The 23,109-nt window shown below is 46.0% G+C and overlaps 1 protein-coding gene across 1 annotated transcript in view; it reads right to left on the reverse strand.

The window, feature by feature from the left end:
- The window catches only part of LOC134614928 (schlafen family member 13-like), a 113,887-nt gene that overhangs the window by 80,426 nt on the left and 10,352 nt on the right, over positions 1–23,109 (reverse strand). The window contains exon 2 of the mRNA XM_063459242.1: positions 12,029–13,071. Within this exon, the coding sequence (XP_063315312.1) occupies positions 12,029–13,071 (1,043 nt within the window). The remainder of the gene's footprint in view (positions 1–12,028; positions 13,072–23,109) is intronic.

Genomic DNA, 23,109 nt, shown 5'->3' on the forward strand with positions numbered 1-23,109 from the left:
ATAAATTCTTTATGTTCAAGGTACATAGATAATGTAACATACAGATCTTTGACATGGTGGTACATCAATTATAGCAGGTTGCTTAACGCTGTCGCGTTGTTCGTAGTCGTAATGCTGTTGCTAGCTGCTAAGCACATACGGTTCGTAATATCTCACATGTCCAATCTGGATGTCTTATGTACATTTTCCATTTTTACCAGGTGGGGGTGAACTGGGATACATAGTCTCGGGATCTTCTAGCTTCGCTTGGTTATTTTTAGCGTTCTCTCTTCCCTTTTCTGTTGGGATTGTGAGCAGAGGGGGTACAGAAGGAAGGAGAGGATAAAAAAAAAAAAAAAACAAAGGGGAAGGGGGGGTGCTGGTGTCAATGTTTGGTGTAGGTGCGTTTGATGAGCTTTGCTGCCAGCTCTTGCGTATCGTTGGTGGGGGGGGGGGGGGGGGGGGGAGAATGGGTATTCTCTCTGTTTGTTTCCTTTCTGCTTGTGTTGGGTTTCAGTTGTTTAGTCAGGGGGGCCTGGGGTGGGGGCCTAGTGTCTTCAGGGTTCGTCCCGTAGTTATGCGGTTTGGGGTACCGCCTCCGGTCCCGTTATCAGGCCTTTGCGGTCCGTTGCCATGTCGATTGTGAGGGTTGGTGCCATGGGGCTTTGCCGTGTTAGGGCCCTAACGGTCCGGTGCTTAGTCTCTAGGCGGGTTTTTGTCTTGGTTGGGACTCACTCCTTCGGTCCGTGTCGGCCCGCAGGGTGGCAGTAGTCCGTCAGTCGGGGTCAGGGACTGGTGTGGGGTCATCCCCGTACCAGTCCTTCTTCTCCGGGGGTTCCTCCTCCTCTAACGTCAGGGGGGGATCCTATGGTGGGGCCGTGGGTGTTGTCCCCCCCGGCCGTCCGCCCGCGCCCGCTGGGAGGTGGGTAATGGGGTAGGTCGTTGGGGGATGGTGGGTTTGTGGGGTGAGGGGTGTGGCAGGTGTCCGTTGATTAAGCCGGTGTACGCGCTTTGTTCGTGCCGCGAATTTCGCCAGGTGGTGGTACTGGTGGGCTCAGCTGTCAAATGGGGCATTTAGGTCACAGCAATGGTGTCCAGCGTCGGATAATTCATGTCCCAGGTTCGATGGAACGCTTTGTAAGAGTCGTGTATCTGCGCGGTTAACTCGTCCAGGTCTCGGGTTTCTATGATCTTGTTGATGATGGTTGAGAGTGCAGGGATTCGGTGGTCGGCCCACTGCTCCGCGATCGCCCTTCTGGTCGCCAGTTTTATCCTAGCGGCTAGCTTGTTCTCGCTCCTGGGGAGGGAGTCCAGTTGTTTGTTGAGTAGTATAGTCCACGGCTGCGCCGGGTAGGGTTTGTTAAGAATCTTTTCTATGAAACCGCTGATTGCCGTCCAGAGCGGTTTAATTTTTGGGCAGGTCCACCTGCAGTGTATGTAAGAGCCTGTTTTGCCACATAACTTCCAGAATAGGGTGTCGGGTTTTTGACCCAATTTGTGGAGTCTATGCAGTGTCAAGTACCACCAGAATAGGGACGGTATCGGGTCCGCGAGGGTCAAAAGGACGTCGTCTGCATACACCGCCACCGCGTATTTCTCTTGTCTGATTTGGATGCCTTGGATATCCGGGTGGTTGCGTATGGCCTGTAGGAGTGGCTCTAGTGAGATTGCAAAAATTAAGGGTGAGAGGGGGCAGCCCTGTCTGGTCCCATTCTTTATGGTGAAAGTTTAGGCCTCTATGTTGGGTTTCCCTATGGGGTGAAGATTGCCTACAGGGCGTTCATGAAACCGGTCGGAAATTTTAGGTGTGTTAGTGTTTGGAACATGTATGGCCAGAGGAGGCGATCAAACGCCTTCTCTGCATCCAGCGAGAGCTTTACCGCCAGGATGTTCCGATTTTGGGCATACCAAATTGTGTTGAAGGCTCTTCTGGTGTTATCCGATGCCTGTCGTTTTGGAATGAAAACCGACCTGGTCTGGATGTATCAGCTGGGGGAGGTAAGTGTTGAGACGGTTGGGCAGAGCTTTTGTAAGGATTTTCAAATCTGTGTTCAATAGTGATATGGGCCGGTAGTGGCCTGGCTCTAGCTGTTCTTTGCCTGGTTTAGGCAGGAGGCAGATGTCGGCGGTGAGCATGTCCGGGGGGAGACGTTGGCCCTGGAGTATAGAGTTGAAAGTTTTGCACAGGTGTGGTATGAGTGTTGCCTGGAATGTTTTATAGTAAAGTGTGGTGAAGCCGTCCGGGCCTGGGCTTTTCATTGGTTTCAGCGTTTTAAAGACCTGGGCAAGTTCCTCGCCCTCCATGGGGTGCTTCCAGCAGTGCCTGTGCGGATAGGGTGGGCAGATTGAGCGGCTGCAGGAAGGATGAAATTCGTTCTCTTTGGGATTCGTCCCCTGTTGGAAGTGGGGGTTGGCATGGTTGTATAGCTTCGTGTAATATTGTAGTAATTCTTGGGCTATTGTGTCTGGGTTTTTCGTGATCTCTCCCATGCTGGTTCTGATTTTGGAGATTCTTTTGTTGTCCTGCCGTTTTTTGAGGCAATTTGCCAGGAGGGAGTCCGCTTTATTCCCCTTTTCATAGAAGCGTTGCTTGGTCCACATGAGGTTTCGTACTACGTCTGCTGTGGAAAGCTGCCGGAGGTGCTCTCGTATAGAGATGAGCTGCGTTAGCAATTTGTCGGAGGGGTTTTGTTTGTGCAGTGTTTCAAGCTTAGTTAGGTTGGCCAGCGCTTCCGTGAGGTCCTAGAGGCGTCGTTTTTTATGGCCCGTGGCGATTGCTATCAAATGGCCTCTGATAGTCGCTTTGTGCGCTGCCCACACTGTCGCCGGGGCCATGTCTTCCATGGCGTTTATATCGAAATAGGTTTTGAGATGGTCGGTTATGGGATGTACTGTTTCTTTATCCCGGAGAATCCACGGGTTAAGACGCCAGCGCCACGGGCGGGATAGTCGTGGGATTTGAAGGTCCAGCGTAATCTCCGCATGGTCCGACCACGTTATATTACCGATGTGCAAATGGGTGGTCCAGGGCTGGATGGCCTGTGAGACCAGAAAGCAATCTATACGTGAATATGACCGATGCGTATGGGAATAGAAGGTGAAGTCTTTGTCTGCCGGGTGGTGGGCCCTCCAGATGTCCAATAGAGGTGTCTCATTGAGGAAGGTGGCATATAGTTTGTTGTTCCTTGTTGGAGCCGGCATCGCATCTTTATAAGCTCTTCGGTCTATGGCGGGCGTGTGTGTCGCGTTAAAGTCCCCTCCTATGATTAGGTGTTTGGCTGAAATGCTGTCGAGGCGGGATTTAAAGGTGCTCCAGAAGGTGGGGTCCGGTGTGGTCGGTGCGTAGAGGGAGCATACGGCAAGCGAGGTTGTGCCCATGTGTCCTGTGAGGATCAGGTATCTCCCGTTGGGGTCTAGAAGCGTGCGTATGTCTTCTAGAGGGCAGGAGTTGCGTAACAGGATTGCCACTCCTTTTTTCTTTGGGTCCGGCGAATTAGCTAAGAAGTGTCTTTTGAAGTGTCTATTGGTTAGGGGGAAGTATTTCTGGTCCGTGAAGTGGGTTTCCTGGAGTAGGATTATGTCTGCGCCTGTGCGGTTGGCCCATCGTAATAGCCAGTGTCTCTTGCCTGGGGAGTTTAACCCCTTCACATTTAGGGTGGTTTGGTGGTGGGGAGGGGTTGTGGGTTGGGGGACCCGGAGCGCGGGTCTGGTCTGGTTGGCGGGAGGGCTCCTATCCACGTAGTGGGATTAGAAGGTGCGAGTCCTGAGGGAGGGTTTTTGGCAAGTCGTGGAAGCTCCTGCCTTCGGCCTGCCTGGTTCGGGGCTGTGTTGGCTGAGCTCTAGATGAGGGCTGGGGGTGGGATGGGGGGAAAGGGGGGGTCCGTGATGACCGTGGCTGCCCTGTGTGGTGGGGTGTGTTCCTCTCGCCTGTGCTGTGGTGGTTAGCCCAGCCTTGTTTCTTGTGGTGCTTGTGTCTATCAGCATTTCTGCCTTCAGTGGTAGCATGGTGAGCTATCGTGTGTGGGAGGGGTGTTGTGAGGGGCAGCTCGGTGTCTGGTGTCTTCCTGTATTTTGTGCTTTGTAGGGTGTCGGGAGGGGGGGGGGGGGAGAACATGAGGAGGGAGTAAAAAGTAGCGACCTGCGGCTATAGTAGTCGGCCGACACCCCTTCCCCAACGTTTGGAGGGTGTTGGCGCCTCTTATGGTAGTGTCTTGCGTGTAAGTGGGTCTGCCCAATTATACTTGCAGCCCTGAGTCCAGTGTCCGTATGGAAAGGGTTTCGGAATGGTCTGTCCATCTTGATGTGCAATCTTCCTTTGCCGGTAGGGGCTCCCGGGGTTTCTGGGGAGCAGGGGCTGCGGGTGGAAGTACTGAGTGTGGTCTCCGTCGCTGTAGCAATGTCTGTGTCCACTGAAGGATGCTCTCTTGTGAGGATGGGCGAGCAGCGTGGGGTCGGTCTGTGGCCTGGATAGGTGAGTGGTTCATGTCCTGGTGTCCGGTTGGTGCTCCTGCTGCGTCGGGCCTGTGCGGCTCTGCGTGGTTATGCAGGCTGTCTCTGCGTCTAGTCGGTAGGTTGCGGCTGGCTGCTGGTGGTGCTGGGAGGCCCGAGGCCGGATGGAGAAGCTCAGGGAGTTGTGGCAGGCCTAGGTGGTCCAGGAGGGCAGGGATTTCCGCGGCGTGCGAGATGGAGTGGAACCTGCCCTCCCTGCGGACAATGAGTTTAAATGGGTGGCCCCAAGCATACCTGAGCCCGTGCTGGGTGAGGTGTTGCGTGAGGGGGCACAGGTTCCGTCGCCTTTTCAAGGTGGTTGGCGCCAGGTCTTGGTATAGCTGGACCTGGACGCCTTCCACCTCTATGGGGGTCTCTCTAGCAGCTCTCATAATGCGCTCCTTTATGTGATAGAAGTGGAGCCGCACGATCACATCTCTTGGGGTGGCTGCATTGTTGCTGGGGGCTCTCAGCGCCCGGTGTGCGCGGTCCATTAACAGATCCGCGGTTGAGGCTTCAGGCAGGATGTTTCGAAATACTTCCGTGAGAGTGACGGTCAGGAGCTCGGTGGAAACTGCCTCCGGTATGCCTCTCACCCTAATATTGTTTCTCCTGGTCCTGTTGTTGAGGTCTTCATTAGATTCTTCTAGGGAGCGCAGTTGTTCACAGAGATCCTGTAGCTCTCCGCCATGCGCCTGTACAGTTTCCATAGCCTCTGCCATTTTGGATTCCGTGGCCTGCGTGCGGGCTGTCAGGTCCGCCATTCCCTCCATAATCGGGCCCAGCTTCTTATCCAGCTCCTCCGCGACCGATTTCCTGAAGTCGGCGAGGAACCCTTGCATGTCCCGCCGGGTCACTGGTGCCTCTACCCGGTCCGAGGCCGCTTGGCTGCTCATCTCTGAGTCGGAGTCTCATGGTGAGTGCTCCAAAGATGGCGCCTGGGCCGTCTCGGCCTTTTGCCTGAAGATCGGTGCGACCGTAGAATTGCGCGATTTTCTGCTTCCTCCCATTGGGGCGTGAGTGGAGGTATTGAGATGGGTGATAGGAGTTTTTAGGGGGGGTTTGGAGGCTCAGGTGCTCTCGATGGCTTGGCAGAGCTCGGGGATTATGCTGCCATTTCCTTGCTCGGTCAGGCTCCGCCTCCCACTTTTTTTTTTTTTTTTTTTATAATTACTAAATGCTAACTTTTTTGTTTTGTACTATTTTTGGCCACTTCTGTGGAGTACCTGTCAGGATCGGGACAGGGATCCAACACGCAGAGTACAAACAGTAGCCAGATACGTATACCGGACCTTAGAATGGCGGGACTAACGTAAGTAGTACAGTATAGAATGGTCAAAGACAAGCCGAGGTCGAGGGTAACAGAAGACAGGTAAGCGAGAGACAAGCCGAATCAAGGGTAACAGAGATAAGCAGAGTAAGGTAAACAAGCCGGGTCAAAACCAAAAGGGATAATAGAATACACAAGCACTGAGTGACTAGAACAAGCTAGAACCACGACAGGGCAATGAGCTAATGAAAGAAGCTCTGTTAAATACCCTGTTCAGAGCAGTAACCACGCCTCCGAGGCGTCCTGATTGGTCCTGCAGCAATTGACTGACAGGTCGTTCCGGGGGAGTGTCCTGATGACTACTTCCTGCCTAGATGCTGTAAAAGGCAGTCACTCCCTCGCGGCCGGCCTAGCATGACCGGATAGACCGCGGGGAAGGGAGCCATCAGACCGTCTGGATGGAGGAACAGCTAAGTCTCTACCTCTTTCGGAGGTAGAGACCACAGGTACTCTGACAGTACCCCCCCTCTCAGATACGCCCACCGGGCGGAATGAACCGGGACGAGATGGGAAGCGAGAGTGATACGCCCTGCGGAGACGGGGAGCATGAACATCCTCCTGAGGTACCCAACTCCTCTCCTCAGGACCATATCCCTTCCAATCAACCAGATATTGTACTCTCCCCCGGGAGATTCGAGAATCAATAATAGAGTTAACCTCATACTCCTCCTGACCCTCCACCTGAACAGAGCGAGGAGGGGCTATTGTGGAGGAAAATCTGTTACATATGAGTGGTTTCAGCAACGAAACGAGTTCGGAATGCGTAAGGTATTAGGAAGAGCTAAACAATACGCAACTGGATTGACACGGGTCAGCACCCTGTAGGGTCCAATATAACGAGGAGCGAACTTCATGGAGGGCACTTTTAAACGGATGTTCCTCGTGCTCAGCCATACCCTATCACCTGGAACAAAGACCGGAGCCGCCCTTCTACGTTTATCAGCGTGTTTCTTGACCAACATAGAGTTGTGCACAAGGATTTGTCGAGTTTGATCCCACAACTTCCTCAAATTGGCAACATGAACTTCAACCGACGGCACCCCCTGGGAAGGAGAATCCGAAGGAAGAATAGACGGATGAAAACCATAATTCATGAAGAAGGGGCTTGAATGAGTAGAATCGCAAACGAGATTGTTGTGTGCAAACTCCGCCCAAGGAATCAAACCGACCCAATCATCCTGGTGTTCAGAAACAAAGCATCGTAAATATTGTTAAATTTTCTGGTTGGTACGTTCAGCAGCTCCGTTAGACTGAGGATGATAGGCAGCAGAAAAGTTTAATTTAATACCAAGTTGAGAGCAGAAGGACCTCCAAAAGCGGGAAACAAATTGGGAGCCTCTGTCCGATACAATTTGAGAGGGTATCCCATGTAGGCGAAAAATCTCCTTAGCGAATATCTCTGCCAATTCGGGAGAAGACGGGAGTTTAGGCAGGGGAATGAAGTGTGCCATCTTAGTAAACCTGTCAACCACGGTGAGGATAACAGTCTGTCTTTTAGAGATAGGTAGATCGACAATAAAGTCCATGGCCAAACAGGACCATGGTTTTTCTGGAACCTCCAAGGGGTGCAGGAATCCACATGGAAGCGTATGGGGTTGTTTGGTTTTAGTACAAACTTCACATGCAGCGATGAACTCCTCAATATCCCTCCGTAAAGCAGGCCACCAGAAGTCCTTAGAGATCAACGCGTAAGTTTTGCGAATACCAGGATGTCCCGCCATCTTGCTATTATGTAAACACTGTAAAAGTTCCAGTTGAAGAGCAGGAGGAACGAAATGACGGCCCGCAGGAGTCTGTTTAGGTGCTAGATGTTGCAACTTAATGATCTCGGCCAGTAATGGAGAATGAATCCTGAGATTCGTATTAGCAATGATATTGCATTTCGGAACTATAGAAGAAAGAACTGGTTCAGGTACAGTAGAAGGTTCATATTGGCGAGATAATGCATCGGCTTTAGAGTTTTTAGAACCAGGTCTGTAAGTCAGTACATAATTGAAGTGGGTCAGGAATAAGGACCAACGAGCTTGTCTAGAGGATAAGCGCTTAGCCTCCCCAATATAGGACAAGTTTTTGTGGTCCGTCAAAATCGTAATAGGGTGTAGGGTCCCCTCCAACAAATGTCTCCACTCCTTTAAGGCTTTAATGACTGCTAACAGTTCCCTTTCCCCGATGTCATATCTGCTCTCAGGCCCAGAAAATTTCTTAGAGAAGAAACCACAAGGGTGTAACGGTTTATCCACCCCTAACCTTTGAGACAGAACAGCCCCAACTGCTGTCTCAGAGGCATCGACCTCAAGCAAGAAAGGCAGAGTCGTATCAGGATGGACTAGAATGGGAGCCGAGGCAAAAAGTTCCTTGAGAGTCTTGAAAGCACCAAGAGCTTCCTTAGACCAGAACTTAGTATCAGCCCCTTGTTTGGTCATATTGGTAATAGGCGCAATGATAGAGGAGTATCCTTTAATGAAGCGCCTATAGTAGTTGGAAAAACCAATAAACCTTTGGATAGCCTTGAGTCCTTTGGGCAAGGGCCAGTCTAAAATGGATTGGAGTTTTACAGGATCCATTTTAAAACCTTCCCCAGAAATCACGTATCCAAGAAAGTCTACCTGAGACTGATCAAAACTGCACTTCTCCAATTTGCAATATAGACCATGTTGCAGCAGCTTGTGTAATACCTTTCTGACCTGTCTATGGTGAGTCTCAATCTCCTTAGAGTGTATTAGTATGTCGTCCAGGTAAACAATAACACAATCATGCTGAAACTCCCTAAGTACCTCATTAATCAAATCTTGAAATACTGCAGGAGCATTGCATAGTCCAAATGGCATAACAGTGTATTCGTAATGGCCATACCGGGTATTGAATGCCGTCATCCACTCGTGACCTTGCTGGATTCTCACCAAATTGTAAGCCCCTCTGAGATCTAACTTGGTGAAGATTTTGGAGCCCTTAAGACGATCAAATAACTCGGTAATTAGTGGGATAGGATAGGCATTTCTGACAGTTATTTTATTCAAGCCTCGGTAATCGATACAAGGTCTCAGCGTGCCATCCTTCTTCTTAATGAAAAAGAACCCAGCCCCGGCCGGAGAAGAAGACCTCCTGATGAATCCCTTTTCTAAATTCTCCCGAATATACTCCTCTAGAACCGAGTTTTCCTGAACAGACAAAGGATATACATGGCCCCTCGGAGGCATAGTGCCGGGTAGAAGCTTAATCTTACAGTCAAATGACCTGTGTGGAGGCAAAGAATCGGCATTCCTCTTGTCAAACACTGCCCTTAAGTCTAGGTAAAGGTCTGGTATTTGTCCTTCTGTGGACTGAGCAGGATTCTCCGGTATGTTAATATTAGCTAATGGAGAAACCTTGCACAAACACCGATCCTGGCAGCCCTGGCCCCACGAGAGTATCTCTCCTAACTCCCAATCGATAATAGGGTTATGTTTTTTCAACCATGGGTACCCCAGAACTATGGGAACGGAAGGAGACGAAATGAGCATAAGAGATAATTTCTCCACGTGTAGGATACCAACATTTAAATCAATGGGTATGGTCTCACGAAAGATAACAGGGTCTAGTAGTGGTCTACCATCTATGGCCTCAACGGCCAAAGGTGTCTCCGTTAGCTGGGATGGGAAATTGTTCTTACTAGCCAAGGCTTGGTCGATAAAATTCTCAGCAGCACCGGAATCTATCAATGCCATAGCCCTTACTACTTCCTTCCCCCAAGTTAAGGAAACTGGTAGCAGAAGCCTGTGATCTTTATAATTAGGAGTAGAAGACAAAATAGAAACACCCAAGGCCTGTCCTCTAGAGAGACTTAGGTGCGAGCGTTTCCCGGGCGGTTAGAACAGTTCGAGAGTAAATGACCCGTGGCTCCACAATACATACACAAACCCTCTCTTCTCCTGTGCTGTCTTTCCTCCTCAGAGAGGCGGGTATACCCTATCTGCATAGGTTCAGTAAGCAAAGATATCGTGGAGTCAGGACTTGGAAAAGCGGGAGCTAACCTAAAAGAAGGTCTCTGGTTCCTCTCTCGAGTGTTCTGTCTCTCTCTTAGACGTTCATCTATACGAGAGATGAACGAAATTAAATCCTCTAAATTCTCAGGGAGTTCTCTGGTAGCAACCTCATCAAGGATTACATCAGATAGGCCATTCAAAAATACATCCATATACGCCTGCTCATTCCACTTGATTTCTGCCGCCAGAGACCTGAACTCTAGTGCATAATCCACCAGTGTTCGGTTCTCCTGTCTCAGGCGCAAAACAGTAATCTGGCTGCATTAACCTTTCTACCTGGAGGGTCAAATGTTCTTCTAAAAGCAGCTACAAATGCGTTATAGTTATAAACTAATGGGTTATCGTTCTCCCATAGTGGGTTGGCCCATCTCAGAGCTTTCTCAATGAGTAGGGTGATAATAAATACTTTTGCCCTATCTGTAGGATAAGAGCGAGGTTGCAATTCAAAGTGGATACTAATTTGGTTTAAAAAACCCCGACACTTCTCAGGAGCCCCACCATAGCGTACCGGGGGGGTAATGTGAGAAGAAGCACCCACTGTGGCTACCTCTAGACCTGAACTGACAGGAGAAACAGGGGTATTACGTATCTCCTCTGGTGGGTTATTGGCACAAGCTAATAGAGCCTGTAGCGCAAGCGCCATCTGATCCATTCTGTGATCCATGGCTTCAAACCTAGGATCAGGAGCAGCCAGCTTACTGTTTGTACTTGCAGGATCCATTGGCCCTGTCGTAATGTCAGGATCGGGACAGGGATCCAACACGCAGAGTACAAACAGTAGCCAGATACATATACCGGACCTTAGAATGGCGGGACTAACGTAAGTAGTACAGTATAGAATGGTCAAAGACAAGCCGAGGTCGAGGGTAACAGAAGACAGGTAAGCGAGAGACAAGCCGAATCAAGGGTAACAGAGATAAGCAGAGTAAGGTAAACAAGCCGGGTCAAAACCAAAAGGGATAATAGAATACACAAGCACTGAGTGACTAGAACAAGCTAGAACCACGACAGGGCAATGAGCTAATGAAAGAAGCTCTGTTAAATACCCTGTTCAGAGCAGTAACCACGCCTCCGAGGCGTCCTGATTGGTCCTGCAGCAATTGACTGACAGGTCGTTCCGGGGGAGTGTCCTGATGACTACTTCCTGCCTAGATGCTGTAAAAGGCAGTCACTCCCTCGCGGCCGGCCTAGCATGACCGGATAGACCGCGGGGAAGGGAGCCATCAGACCGTCTGGATGGAGGAACAGCTAAGTCTCTACCTCTTTCGGAGGTAGAGACCACAGGTACCCTGACAGTACCATACTGGTTTTCTTACATTTTTTGCTTTTACTGACAAGGCTGACAGAGAAAAAAGTATTTGATCCCCTGCTGATTTTGAACGTTTGCCCACTGACAAAAAAATGATCAGTCTATAATTTGAATGGTAGGTGTATTTTAACAGTGAGAGACAGAATAACAAAAAAAAACAGAAAAAACGCATGTTAAAGAAGTTAGAAATTGATTTGCATGTCAATGAATGAAATAAGTATTTGATCCCCAATCAATCAGCCGGGGGCACTGCCTGTTATGTGTTAGCCCACTATGCAAGCTCTGAATCGACACTTATTTTTAAGGCATATAGTGTGAGACATATTGTTGGGTACAGCTAGTATAACCTATATTTCCAGCGGTTTAAACCCTTGATCAGATTTGATCCATCGTTTTTCGGCACAAGCTGTGTCATGTAGTATTTCCTTACATTGAATTATCGATGCAATCTAGGTCATGTAGCGTTTACGTACAGTGTATTTTTGACGCAAGCTATGCCCTGTAGTATTTATGCACATTGTATTTTTGACGCAAGCTGAGATACAATGTATTCTTTTGTTTAAACCACGTTAATGTAAAATTGAAACATGAAGAAAAAAAAAAAATGATAAGATGACTATGGCAGTAATGTCCTCTTCTAGGAATCTCCACTGGCTGGAACACGGGGTTTGAGAGTAAATATGTTATGGAACAATCTGACAAAAGAAGAGGCATAAACACATAAGGATGGGGTTGATTAATGCACTTCAGACAGTATATTTATGTTCTAGACTCGAGGTTAGTGTTGTGAAGCACGTTTGATTATTAACAGAAGACATGTTGAAACAGAATACAAATCTACTTACTCAAGGAATAACCGTGTTCAATAGAATATGAAATTATATACCAATTCTAGCATACCTGTATCCTTGGTGCTCATCATTTTAATCCAGTCTGATGGGTTTAGTTGTTCAAGATCTTCGATATGAGAGACAAAAGAGTCAGAATTCATTATCCATGACTGAGGGTCATCAGCAAAGATTAAGCAACAAAATGGCTCGATTTTCAAAATAATCACAAAGCCTGAATGTTTGTTTTGATCATCAAAGACATTTGTAATAGTAAGCTTATAAGAGGGAGCACGTTTGTCACCGCACTTATCAAAATGGCTTATTTTTAGTTTCTCTATTCTTTCTTCCACCAAGTGTTTGGTTTCTGATTCATTGCGTTGTGAACAGCAACCTTTTACTTTTGCATCGTTATCTACACCAATAATCAAGCATCCTCCATCAGAGTTTGCAAATGCGGAAAAATAATCAGGAATTACTTCCTGTATTCTCACTTTATCACTTGCACCAGAAAAATCTTTTAATTCCATATAACTTGATTCTGATAATTGCAATTTTTCATTTAAATTAAAATATTGTCTATCAAGCAATTCATTTATTTGTTCTGTAAAAAAAAGTGCTTGATCAAAACGTGCTCGTTTCCCCTTTGATTTTTTCTCCATCATTTCCATCACTTGCATAGGGCTTGCCTTCTTTTTAGAAGTAAATGATCGAAAGTACAAACTTGTATCCACAGAACATATCCTTGATACATTTTTTTTGGTGGTCCAGGACTTAACAAAAATATTTAGATACAATCCATCTTGAGTTATGTCAAAGTAATCCTTTGACGTGGTATTAGAAATAAGTTCATCCAGAGATTTTTCAATATCTAATCCTAAAGTATCTAGACGGTGATCAAAATCTTCATTTTCAATCTGCACCCGCACCAAGCCTCCTCCAGAATTTAAAAGAGCACACACTGCTGTGGTTATATTTTCTTTTTGAAGCTTCTTTTCTTTTTTTTTATATTTCATATTATCTCTCTGCTTTTCACCAAAAGTAGCTGAACCAGCAAGCACTGTTCTTTCAGGGAACTTCTCTACAGAACTTTGTGGATTTAAACAGGTTTCTTTTCTGTTTAGAATAAAAACAAACAAAATTGAAAAGTAGGTTAATATAAACATTAAATTTGTTTCTGTTTTACAATGCATTTGATTTAAAAAAATATATATATATATTTTAGAAGCCTGTATCAATTTTATCAGTTGATTTTTACTATAAAATATATATGAACACAATAACATATCAAACAATTTGTGTTCTCTAACAGAGCATTACAAATAAAAACTTAAACTAAGTTACAAATTTAGCCTAATATTACATGTCCATATTTTTTTCTAGGAAGAATGAATAGTTGATCAAAAGTGAAATTAGCCATTATTTGTTTTTTGTAACATGTAGACTTACCTTAATCCCCATGGTAGTCAAACGAACTAGTTATTTCATTGTTAAAGAGACACTTTTTAAAATAAATGTGACCAACATTTTATTTAAAATGCACTTTTCCAGTTCCATGGCTGTGCCTTAGTGATGGGGCTGGGCTTCATGATTGGGAATCCACAGAGCTGGACATCATGCTCCCCAGGGCAGTCTGTAGTGTGTATGCAATTGTAACTATGTATGATTGTATGCCTGTCTCTGTATGGCAGTGTTCTTGAAGGCGTAGTTTGATTGACTGTATGACTGTATTTGTTTAATTGTGTGCCTTTTAAGATTGTGTGCCTGAATAACTATATCTGTGCGCCTGTATGTTTGTGTCTTCGTACATGTCTGTATGGCTAGGGGAGAAAAAGGCCATGAACATGGGCTAGGGGGGAGAAATATACACAAGGAGGCTGTGGGGTGAGAAAGACACACACAATGAGGCTGTGGGGTGAGAAAGACACACACAATGAGGCTGTGGGGAGAGAAAGACACACACAATGAGGCTGTGGGGAGAGAAAGACACACACAATGAGGCTGTGGGAAGAGAGACACACACAATGAGGCTGTGGGGAGAGAAAGACACACACAATGAGGCTGTGGGGAGAGAAAGACACACACAATGAGGCTGTGGGGAGAGAAAGACACACACAATGAGGCTGTGGGGAGAGAAAGACACACACAATGAGGCTGTGGGGAGAGAAAGACACACACAATGAGGCTGTGGTGAGAGAAAGACACACACAATGAGGCTGTGGGGTGAGAAAGACACACACAATGAGGCTGTGGGGTGAGAAAGACACACACAATGAGGCTGTGGGGAGAGAAAGACACACACAATGAGGCTGTGGGGAGAGAAAGACACACACAATGAGGCTGTGGGGAGAGAAAGACACACACAATGAGGCTGTGGGGAGAGAAAGACACACACAATGAGGCTGTGGGAAGAGAAAGACACACACAATGAGGCTGTGGGGAGAGAAAGACACACACAATGAGGCTGTGGGGAGAGAAAGACACACACAATGAGGCTGTGGGGAGAGAAAGACACACACAATGAGGCTGTGGGGAGAGAAAGACACACACAATGAGGCTGTGGGGAGAGAAAGACACACACAATGAGGCTGTGGGGAGAGAAAGACACACACAATGAGGCTGTGGGGAAGAGAAAGACACACAATGAGGCTGTGGGGAAGAGAAAGACACACAATGAGGCTGTGGGGAAGAGAAAGACACACAATGAGGCTGTGGGGAAGAGAAAGACACACAATGAGGCTCCCACTAACACCCAAAGTAAAATTAAAAAAAAAAAAGGGGTTGCATTGTGTGTATAAGGTGCTGCAGTTGTACTGAAGGACGGGCTTGTAGTGCTGGATACAGAGAGCTAGTATCTGTATTCATTGTTCAGAGGCTTGCAGTGTCCCTTCTCCCTGTGTCGGTGTGTTGTGAGCTCTCTGACTGTAGTTATGACATCATTTGCAAACTTAATTAATTTTCAATAAGCAAATTCAGTTAACAATGATGCCAATTGTTTATACACAACTGCAGGGTATGGTTACATAGCCTTGCAGTTATGTATAGATAGGTGCCGGTGTGTGTATTTCTGAGTGCGTCTGACATTGTCTACCTATGTATGTGCCAGAAAGTGTGTGTTTGACAGAGCGTACCTTTTTGTGTGAATGTATGTCTTTGTGAGCATGTGTCTGGGACCGTATGTGTGTGGGGTAGCTGCTTGAGAGGTGTTGTGATAGGGGCTGTCTGCGACCTTTGTGCATGTGTGTGTGTGTGTGTGTATGATGAATGTCTTCAGCTTGTGACTATGACAAGGTGAATAAAGGGGTAACTGTGGCAGGTGAGTGTGACAGGGTGAGGGGGTAAATGAGACTGAGGTGAATGTGACAATGAGTGAGAATTATAGGGGGTTTTCCACACAAGCAGACAGCAGTTTTCATCCCAGGATCCTCTGTGCCTAGGAGGAAAAAGGCTCTAGTCCAAGCTCTGAATCTCCCAGGAACAGAAAGCCTGCCACTCATGCAAGGTGTTTTCCACACAAGAAGACAGGGGTCTTCATCCCAGGATCCTCTGTGCCTGGGAGCCAAGGCACGGGGAAAAAAAGGCTATAGCCCCTTTGTCTCTCAGGCACAGAAACCCCCACAAAATAGAAAGTACCCCAAAAGTGTTCCCACCAAACTCAGGAACCCCTGACCAGTCTGTGTTGGTGAGGTTCCTGTGCGAACACCATGCAAGGGAATGGCTTCCTTTCAGGATACGAATGCTCCCCCTGGTTGGCGTTCGTCTATACAAATTGGCGGCCACCCAGGGGAACACTCCTTAATTACTTCCCTTGCGGTTTCACACTTAAGTTATTGGTGTGAACATTCTAATGGTACCGGGGTGGTCTGCATTTAGGAGAGGAATGGGTGCTGTTCGTATGAACGCTTAAAACAGTGCACAATACACAAAATACAAGGAGAAACACGCGAATAAGCAGTTCTGCCACAGCAGGGTTGGGGAGGAGAGTGTGACAGAGTTTGGTGTGAGTGTGGCACAGTTGGAGGACAAGATTGAAGTGGTTTATGTGGTAGGGTGAGTGTGGCAGGGTGAAGGAGGTGAGTGTGACAGACTGATAGAGGATGAGTGTGACAATGCAAGAGAAGATGAGTCTGATAGGATTGGGGGAGTTAATGTGATAGGGTAAGTGCAGCAAAGTAAGGGCAGGTGAGTTTGATATTGTTGGAGGGGGTGGGGGTGTCGGGCTGTAAGTGTTTGAGAATGGTGATAGTGTATGTGGAGGGTTGATAGGGTGTGGGTGATCGTGTGTATGGAAACGATGCAGTATGGGTGACAGGATGTGAATGTAGTGGGCTGTGACAGGTTGTGGGGGGCTGTGACAAGGTGGAGGATCTGGGTGCCTATAGTGTCCCAATGAACCTCTAAAGTAGAATCTCTAGATATAAAGCAATTAAAATATAACTTTTAATAGTGATCCTAAAATCTATTATAAGTGTCCATAGTGGGAGTAATGCTCCAAAATTGATCAACTATGGTATATACACAAAGTAGAAAAAGGCAGTCCCTTCCGATGAGCTGTGGGCAAAAAGTGCGCGTCAGGGGCCCTCGGCGATCTGACACTTAATATTTATTTAACTTGTATCTTTGATCATTAACCATTTATTTAGAGTCTCGGATCCTGAGTTTAATCTACCGCTATCATTAATTGTTACTTTCGGGGCTACTGGGACATTTGTTCCTATTACTACCGTGTTTCCCCGAAAATAAGACCTACCCCGAAAATAAGCCCTAGCTGAATTTTCGGGGTGGGCTGCAATATAAGCCCTACCCCGAAAATAAGACCTAGGCATTTTACCTTTGCGGCCCGGCGGGACTTCCTTCTTCTATGAGGAGGAGGGGGAGGAGCGTTGCGGGCCGCGGCATCGCGCAGCGTGATGACGACGTGCGCAGCGCCGTCAGTCTGCCTTCACGGATCTTCAGCGGAAGGATCTATTCCGGGCGGTGAGGCACCCAGTGGTCGGACTCTTTGAACTGTGAGTAGATACCGGTATTTTATGTCTAGGACTTAATTAATTAAAGGGGGGGGGTCAATTAATTAAAGGGGGGGAGTGAATTAATTAAAGGGGGGGTGAATTAATTAAAGGGGGGGGATAATTAATTAAAGGGGGGGTTAATTAAGTAAAGGGGGGTTAATTAATTAAAGGGGGGTTAATTAATTAAAGGGGGGGTTAATTAATTAAAGGAGGGGTGGATTAATTAGAGGGGGGGTGGATTTATTAAAGGGGGGGTGGATTTATTAAATGGGGGGTTCAATGTACATACCGGTACCGTAAATAAATAAGCACTACCATGAAAATAAGCCCTAGTGTGTTTTTTGTGACTAAAATTAATATAAGACCCGGTCTTATTTTCGGAGAAACACGGTATGTATCTAGTTAGAATACTAGACAGTTAGATTTTACAAGCTTAGATGTAACAGCTTTCCCCCCCCCTTCTTATTAATAGCGGAGAAGTATTTTATATCCAAGGAGACTGTTTTGTTATTTTGGCTCATTACCATATAACGATCTAAGTATTTAGACAGACATATTCTTTGTCTTTACGCTACAGCTGTGAATTGCAAACCGGTGTTTTGCACACATGATTAGGCAAAGGTCTCTGAAAACTTATGAACAGGACCTTTTATGTGTCTGTATCGACATTCATTTATTAGGCTATCTATAATTCTCTCTTTGATCGGCAATTAGCTTTGTTACATTGTTTAGATACCGTCACATTTGTCTTTTATATCTAGACATTGATATAAGAGTCTATATAGCTAATGCCACTTTACACAGCCACTGTGGATTGCAAAACCTGGTTTTGCATATCTTACTAGGTGTAGGTTCCTGAAAATTTATGAACAAGGACCTCCAACTTATTTGTACATACTTTAGTTGATATAGATTTATAAAACTGTCTACACTACAAATTATAAGTCTAGTGGGTTGCAAAACTATTTCTTGTATACATCACTAAATTTAAGGTCTCTGGATACTTTTGAACAGGACCTCCCTTTTCTACTTTGTTTGTGTATATACCTTAGTTGATCAATTTTGGAGCATTACTCCCACTATGGACACTTATAATAGATTTTAGGATTACTATTAAAAGTAATAATTGCATTAGGGCACTCATATTTTTTCTCCTTTTTTTTTTATCACTACTTCTTTAGCCCTTGGGTTAACCCCAATACGAGTGCTCTCTTAGCTTCTACTTTCTTGCTTTGTCTTGTAATATGTAACAAACTAAAATAAAATGGTATCTGTAAATTAAAATGTCCATTTTACAATTGTACATATTAATACATTTCTCTGATGGTATTCAGTACCAAAACAGAAGACATGAGAAAGCCCAGGACCGGCTGAAAGCAAAGACAAACAGCTACAGCTGAATAGTTGTCCTCATACTTGCCGAATTTTATCTTTTTTTCAGCCCCAAAAAAGGCCATAAATCCCGTCAAACTAATAAAATTAAAAAAAAAAAAAGTCCCAATCGCAAATAAATAAATAAAATAAAAGTATGTGAACCCTTTGGAATGATATGGATTTCTGCACAAATTGGTCATAAAATGTGATCTGAGAAAATGTGATCATCATCTAAGTCACAACAATAGACAATCACAGTCTGCTTAAACTAAGAACACACAAAGAATGAAATGTTGCCATGTTTTTTATTGAACACACCATGTAAACATTCACAGTGCAGGTGGAAAAAATATGTGAACCCTTGGATTTAATAACTGGTTGAACCTCCTTTGGCAGCAATAACTTCAACCAAACGTTTCCTGTAGTTGCAGATCAGACGTGCACAACGGTCAGGAGTAATTCTTGACCATTCCTCTTTACAGAACTGTTTCAGTTCAGCAATATTCTTGGGATGTCTGGTGTGAATCGCTTTCTTGAGGTCATGCCACAGCATCTCAATCGGGTTGAAGTCAGGACTCTGACTGGGCCACTTTAGAAGGCGTATTTTCTTCTGTTTAAGCCATTCTGTTGTTGATTTACTTCCATGCTTTGGGTCATTGTCCTGTTGCAACACCCATCTTCTGTTGAGCTTCAGCTGGTAGACAGATGGCCTTAAAGCGGCACTGTCATGCCGAACTTGCCTTTCCTCAATCTCTTCCTCTTCTCCCCCTCTCTCAGGATCTGTTATTCTTTTCTTCCTGTCTTCTTTAGTTTTCTTTAAAATCATAAGACAAAGTAGGGACTCTTTGCCTTATGGAGGATTCCTCCGCTTGACCAGCTCTGACCAGCAGAGGAGCAAAGTGTGCTTCATTTCCGCTGGTCAGAGTAATTTTCCCATGATCCTTAGCTTTCCTCCCTGTCAGTATTGCCTAACGTCCTGTCACTTAGACAGAACGCCGGCAAAACTGACGAATTGCATCCTAACAGAATGAGAAGAGTTTCTCCATTCGTGTTAGGATGCAATTCGGTACTTTGTTCGTATCGGAATTTCATTCTAATTCTTGCAGCCGCTTAGTAGATAACTCCCTAATTCCCACGGTATCAGGGAGCTATCTACTAAAAGGCTGAAAGACCTAAATTGGTCTTTCAGCCAAATTTACTAATACTAAGTAAAGATTACTTAGTATTAGTAAATAATATGCCCCTACTCGCTATATCGCGAGTAGGGGCATGTGTAGTAAGCAGTGAGCAGCCTATAGCTGCTCACTGTAAAAAACAAAAAACCTAATAAACACCCCCCCGCGCGGCTGGTGTTCTGCCCCCACCCCTGCGTGGTGGGTGGGGGCCCTAAATAAAGATGGGGGGGACCCCCTGTCCTCCCCCCCTGCGCGGTGGGTGGGGGCCCTAATAAAACAATAAGGGGGGATCCTACTGTCCTCCCCCCTGGCCCCCACCCCTGAGCGGTGGGTGGAGGCCCTAAATAAAGATAGGGGGAGGACCTACTGTCCTCCCCCCCGGCCCCCACCCCTGAGCGGTAGGTGGGGGCCCTAAAAAAAAAAAAGATGGGGGGGGCTACTGTCCTCCCCCCCTGGCCCCCACCCCTGAGCGGTGGGTGGAGACCCTAATAAATTGTGGAGATTTGTGGTAACCCAGATAGCTATGCCATGGAGCCTATTCGTGTGATTAAAGACTTTGGCCACATGGCGATTCTACTGTATTCGTGTGGTCTGAGTGCCATTCACCTAATAATGTGCACTCAGACCTGAGCTATCTGGGGATATGTGACATGTCTATGTTTAATGTATGGAAGGTAACTTTATGTATTTTAAAGCATATTACTGTATTTTGGGTCCCCACGTGTGTAATGGAGTTTTGCCTTTGTCCTGGGAGATAATTGAATTACGTCTCCAATTATCTCCAGGGCAGAAGGGAGGAAACCAGGATGCATTGTGGGGATGTTTTGCTTCTGTGAGTCTGTAATGTGATGCATGTCTGTCTGTGTTACAGTCTTCCATTTGGTCCCCTAGGGGAGTGTCCACCAGGTGGGAGACCTGCATAAATACAGGGGCAGGTAGCCCAAAATAAACAGACCACTGCTTGACCCACAACACGGAGCCTTGTCTCGTTCTTGGGGGGATTCACTGTACTGTTGGAGACTGATTGCTAGGAGTGTAAGCTGATGTATGCTTTTCCTGTTCGTCTGCTAGCAGCTATTCGTGAGGTTCCAGTTTGGAGTGCTACCTTATTCCCTTGTATGCAGTTCGAGAGTTTGGTGCATTCATTTATATCCAAATTTGTGAGTTTTGGTGCTTTTACAGTAGCTGTGCCTGTCTGTGAAAAGGGGATTATCGCCTAAACGGATTTTTACCCCTTTGCTGCTGAAACGGTCCGTTACAAAACTCTCTACTAAGTAGCTGCAAGATGCAATGGGATCAGAATTTCATTCAATTGAATGAAATTCCAAACCTAACAAAAAGTACCGAATTTTGTCCTAACACGAATGGACAAACTGTACCCCTTGTGTTAGGACTAAATTCGGTGAATTCGCCAGTGCCCTAGTAAAGATAACAGGACGTTCGAACAACGAATAAAGCAACACGAGAACATAGGTGAGTATTGTGGGAAAATTTCTTTCACCACAGGAAATGGAGTGGACTTAAGCTCTTCCTTTGGTCAAAGAAAGTAAAGCATAGGAAAAATACTGCCTTCCGGGGCATCATGGTGGTCTGGTCGTTGTGGCACATACCTAGCTTCCCTCTCTTTTCTCTTTTCCTTTTTCCCTCTCTCCTTCAGAATATTCTTTTTTTTTTTCATATCTAAGATTGGGACAAGAAAGTTCCATGCTGTGTTCCTCTTAGAAGGCCTACAAACTCTGTCATGTTAATCTTGTTTTATGTTCCTATATAAATGTGGCTCAAGACCTGGGTGTCTTTATACCAGCATTTCCCAAATGAGGTTCCGTGAGAAGAAAAAACTGGGGCTCCGCCACGATTCCCTACAACAAAGGTGGCCATCGCTCCCTCTTGTTCCTGGAAGGTCAGAAACAGCAGAGATTGCGATAGCACAATCTTAAGCCCGCCCTGCCACGAGCCATTTCCTATTACTCGTAATAGAGAGTGGATGTAAGTACCTACCTAACAGAGCCTTTCAATGTCCATAACAGAGCCTTCCACTCTCATGTCCACTCTCTATCATGAGTAATAGGAAATGGCTGACAGCAAGGTGGGCTTAAGATCGCGCACACTTGCGATCTCTGTTGTTTCTGTTAGGTAGGGGCATTAAAAGGCTTTTTTATTGTCAGCTCATTTAGCTCGTTTAGATTAGTGCCCATTGTTGCTAGAAATCAACACTGTGCTGAAACACAATGCTTACTTTGCAAGAAAATATTGTCAAACAGTTCGTTAGCACCTGCTAAATTATGTCGTCATTTTGAGCAAAACTACACAAAATACAAAGATAAAGCCTTTTTAAGTGAAAGCTTCAGGAGTATCAGAAGGCAACAGTTTATGAGCAATTCATGAACTTGCTGATGACGTACATACATAACTAATTTCTCGACCGCATCAATTTGATGATTACTCACCGCAATAAGACAAGTCCACAGATGTTGCAGGACTTGCTTCTATGTGAAACTTTACCGACGCATACCACTGGTGAGAATATCTTTAACGGTTTCCAGAAGTTTATGAACACATACAGTATAAATTGGGACAAATGTGTAGATGTGTGCATAAATGGTGCCAAAGCAATAGTTGGAAAAGTAGCAGGTACTGTGACACGTATGAAAAATATAGCAAGAAAAAAAACAGCACCAATTCTCACTGTGTCATTAACAAACATGCACTGGTAGCGAAAAATTATTTTAATCTCACTTAAAACTTTGCTTGACGTTGTATTGGAGCTCCCTGTACCCAGGCTGGGTACCTCCGCCAAGGATTGCTTCCTAGCTGGAACCGGGGAAAACCCTACCACTTCTGCCCCAGTCGCCATGACTTGACTGGGGTCCTCCTGGAGCCTCTCCTTCCTGGAAAAGGATAGGGGACTAGCTCTAGCTGGACAACACACAGTCCTGGGACCTCTAGTCCATCATGCCGTAAAAAGTTCCATAACATTCGCGGCTAAGTACCACTGAGGTGACCAGGAACCACAAAGTCCTCATGCCAAAATTAGTTCCATAGCAGTCTCGGCTAAGTACCGCTGAGGACCATTTGTGGGTTTGGTTCATGCGAACAGCCACGAGGGAGCTAGCGTATGGTTCCATTCGAATGACGGGAAAGTGCCGTACCAGGGGCACCAAGGTAAAGCTGCTAATGGCGGCTGGGCAGGGCAACTCCCGAATGAGGTCTCCGACCTGTACCATAGTCGGTGGGCAGGAGGCCAGCTTCCACACATTTTTCTACCTTTAATTGATTCACTCTCTGGTGCTCTTTGAGGCCCCTGTCCGGGTGGGTAAGGATTTTAAAAACGTCTGATCTAAAGATCTTGTTTTCTGTGGTATTATGGTTATATTCAGGTGGATGTTGTTATGTCTTGTTAAAATAATCTTGAGATAGTGGAATATATCTGAGTTTTAAGTAATTTTTATTGTTTGCCTTGTCATTTGTTTTATAATTCGAGTTAGAATCCTCCAAGGGCAGATCTCCTGATCTGTGTTTAGAATAACGAAGACAAGACTGAAAATTCCACTGCAGTGGTCCCTAAGTGTTTTATACACTGTTTTGTACAGTTTATC

The sequence above is a fragment of the Pelobates fuscus genome, chromosome 1 (genome assembly GCF_036172605.1).
Source record: "Pelobates fuscus isolate aPelFus1 chromosome 1, aPelFus1.pri, whole genome shotgun sequence".
NCBI lineage: Eukaryota > Metazoa > Chordata > Amphibia > Anura > Pelobatidae > Pelobates > Pelobates fuscus.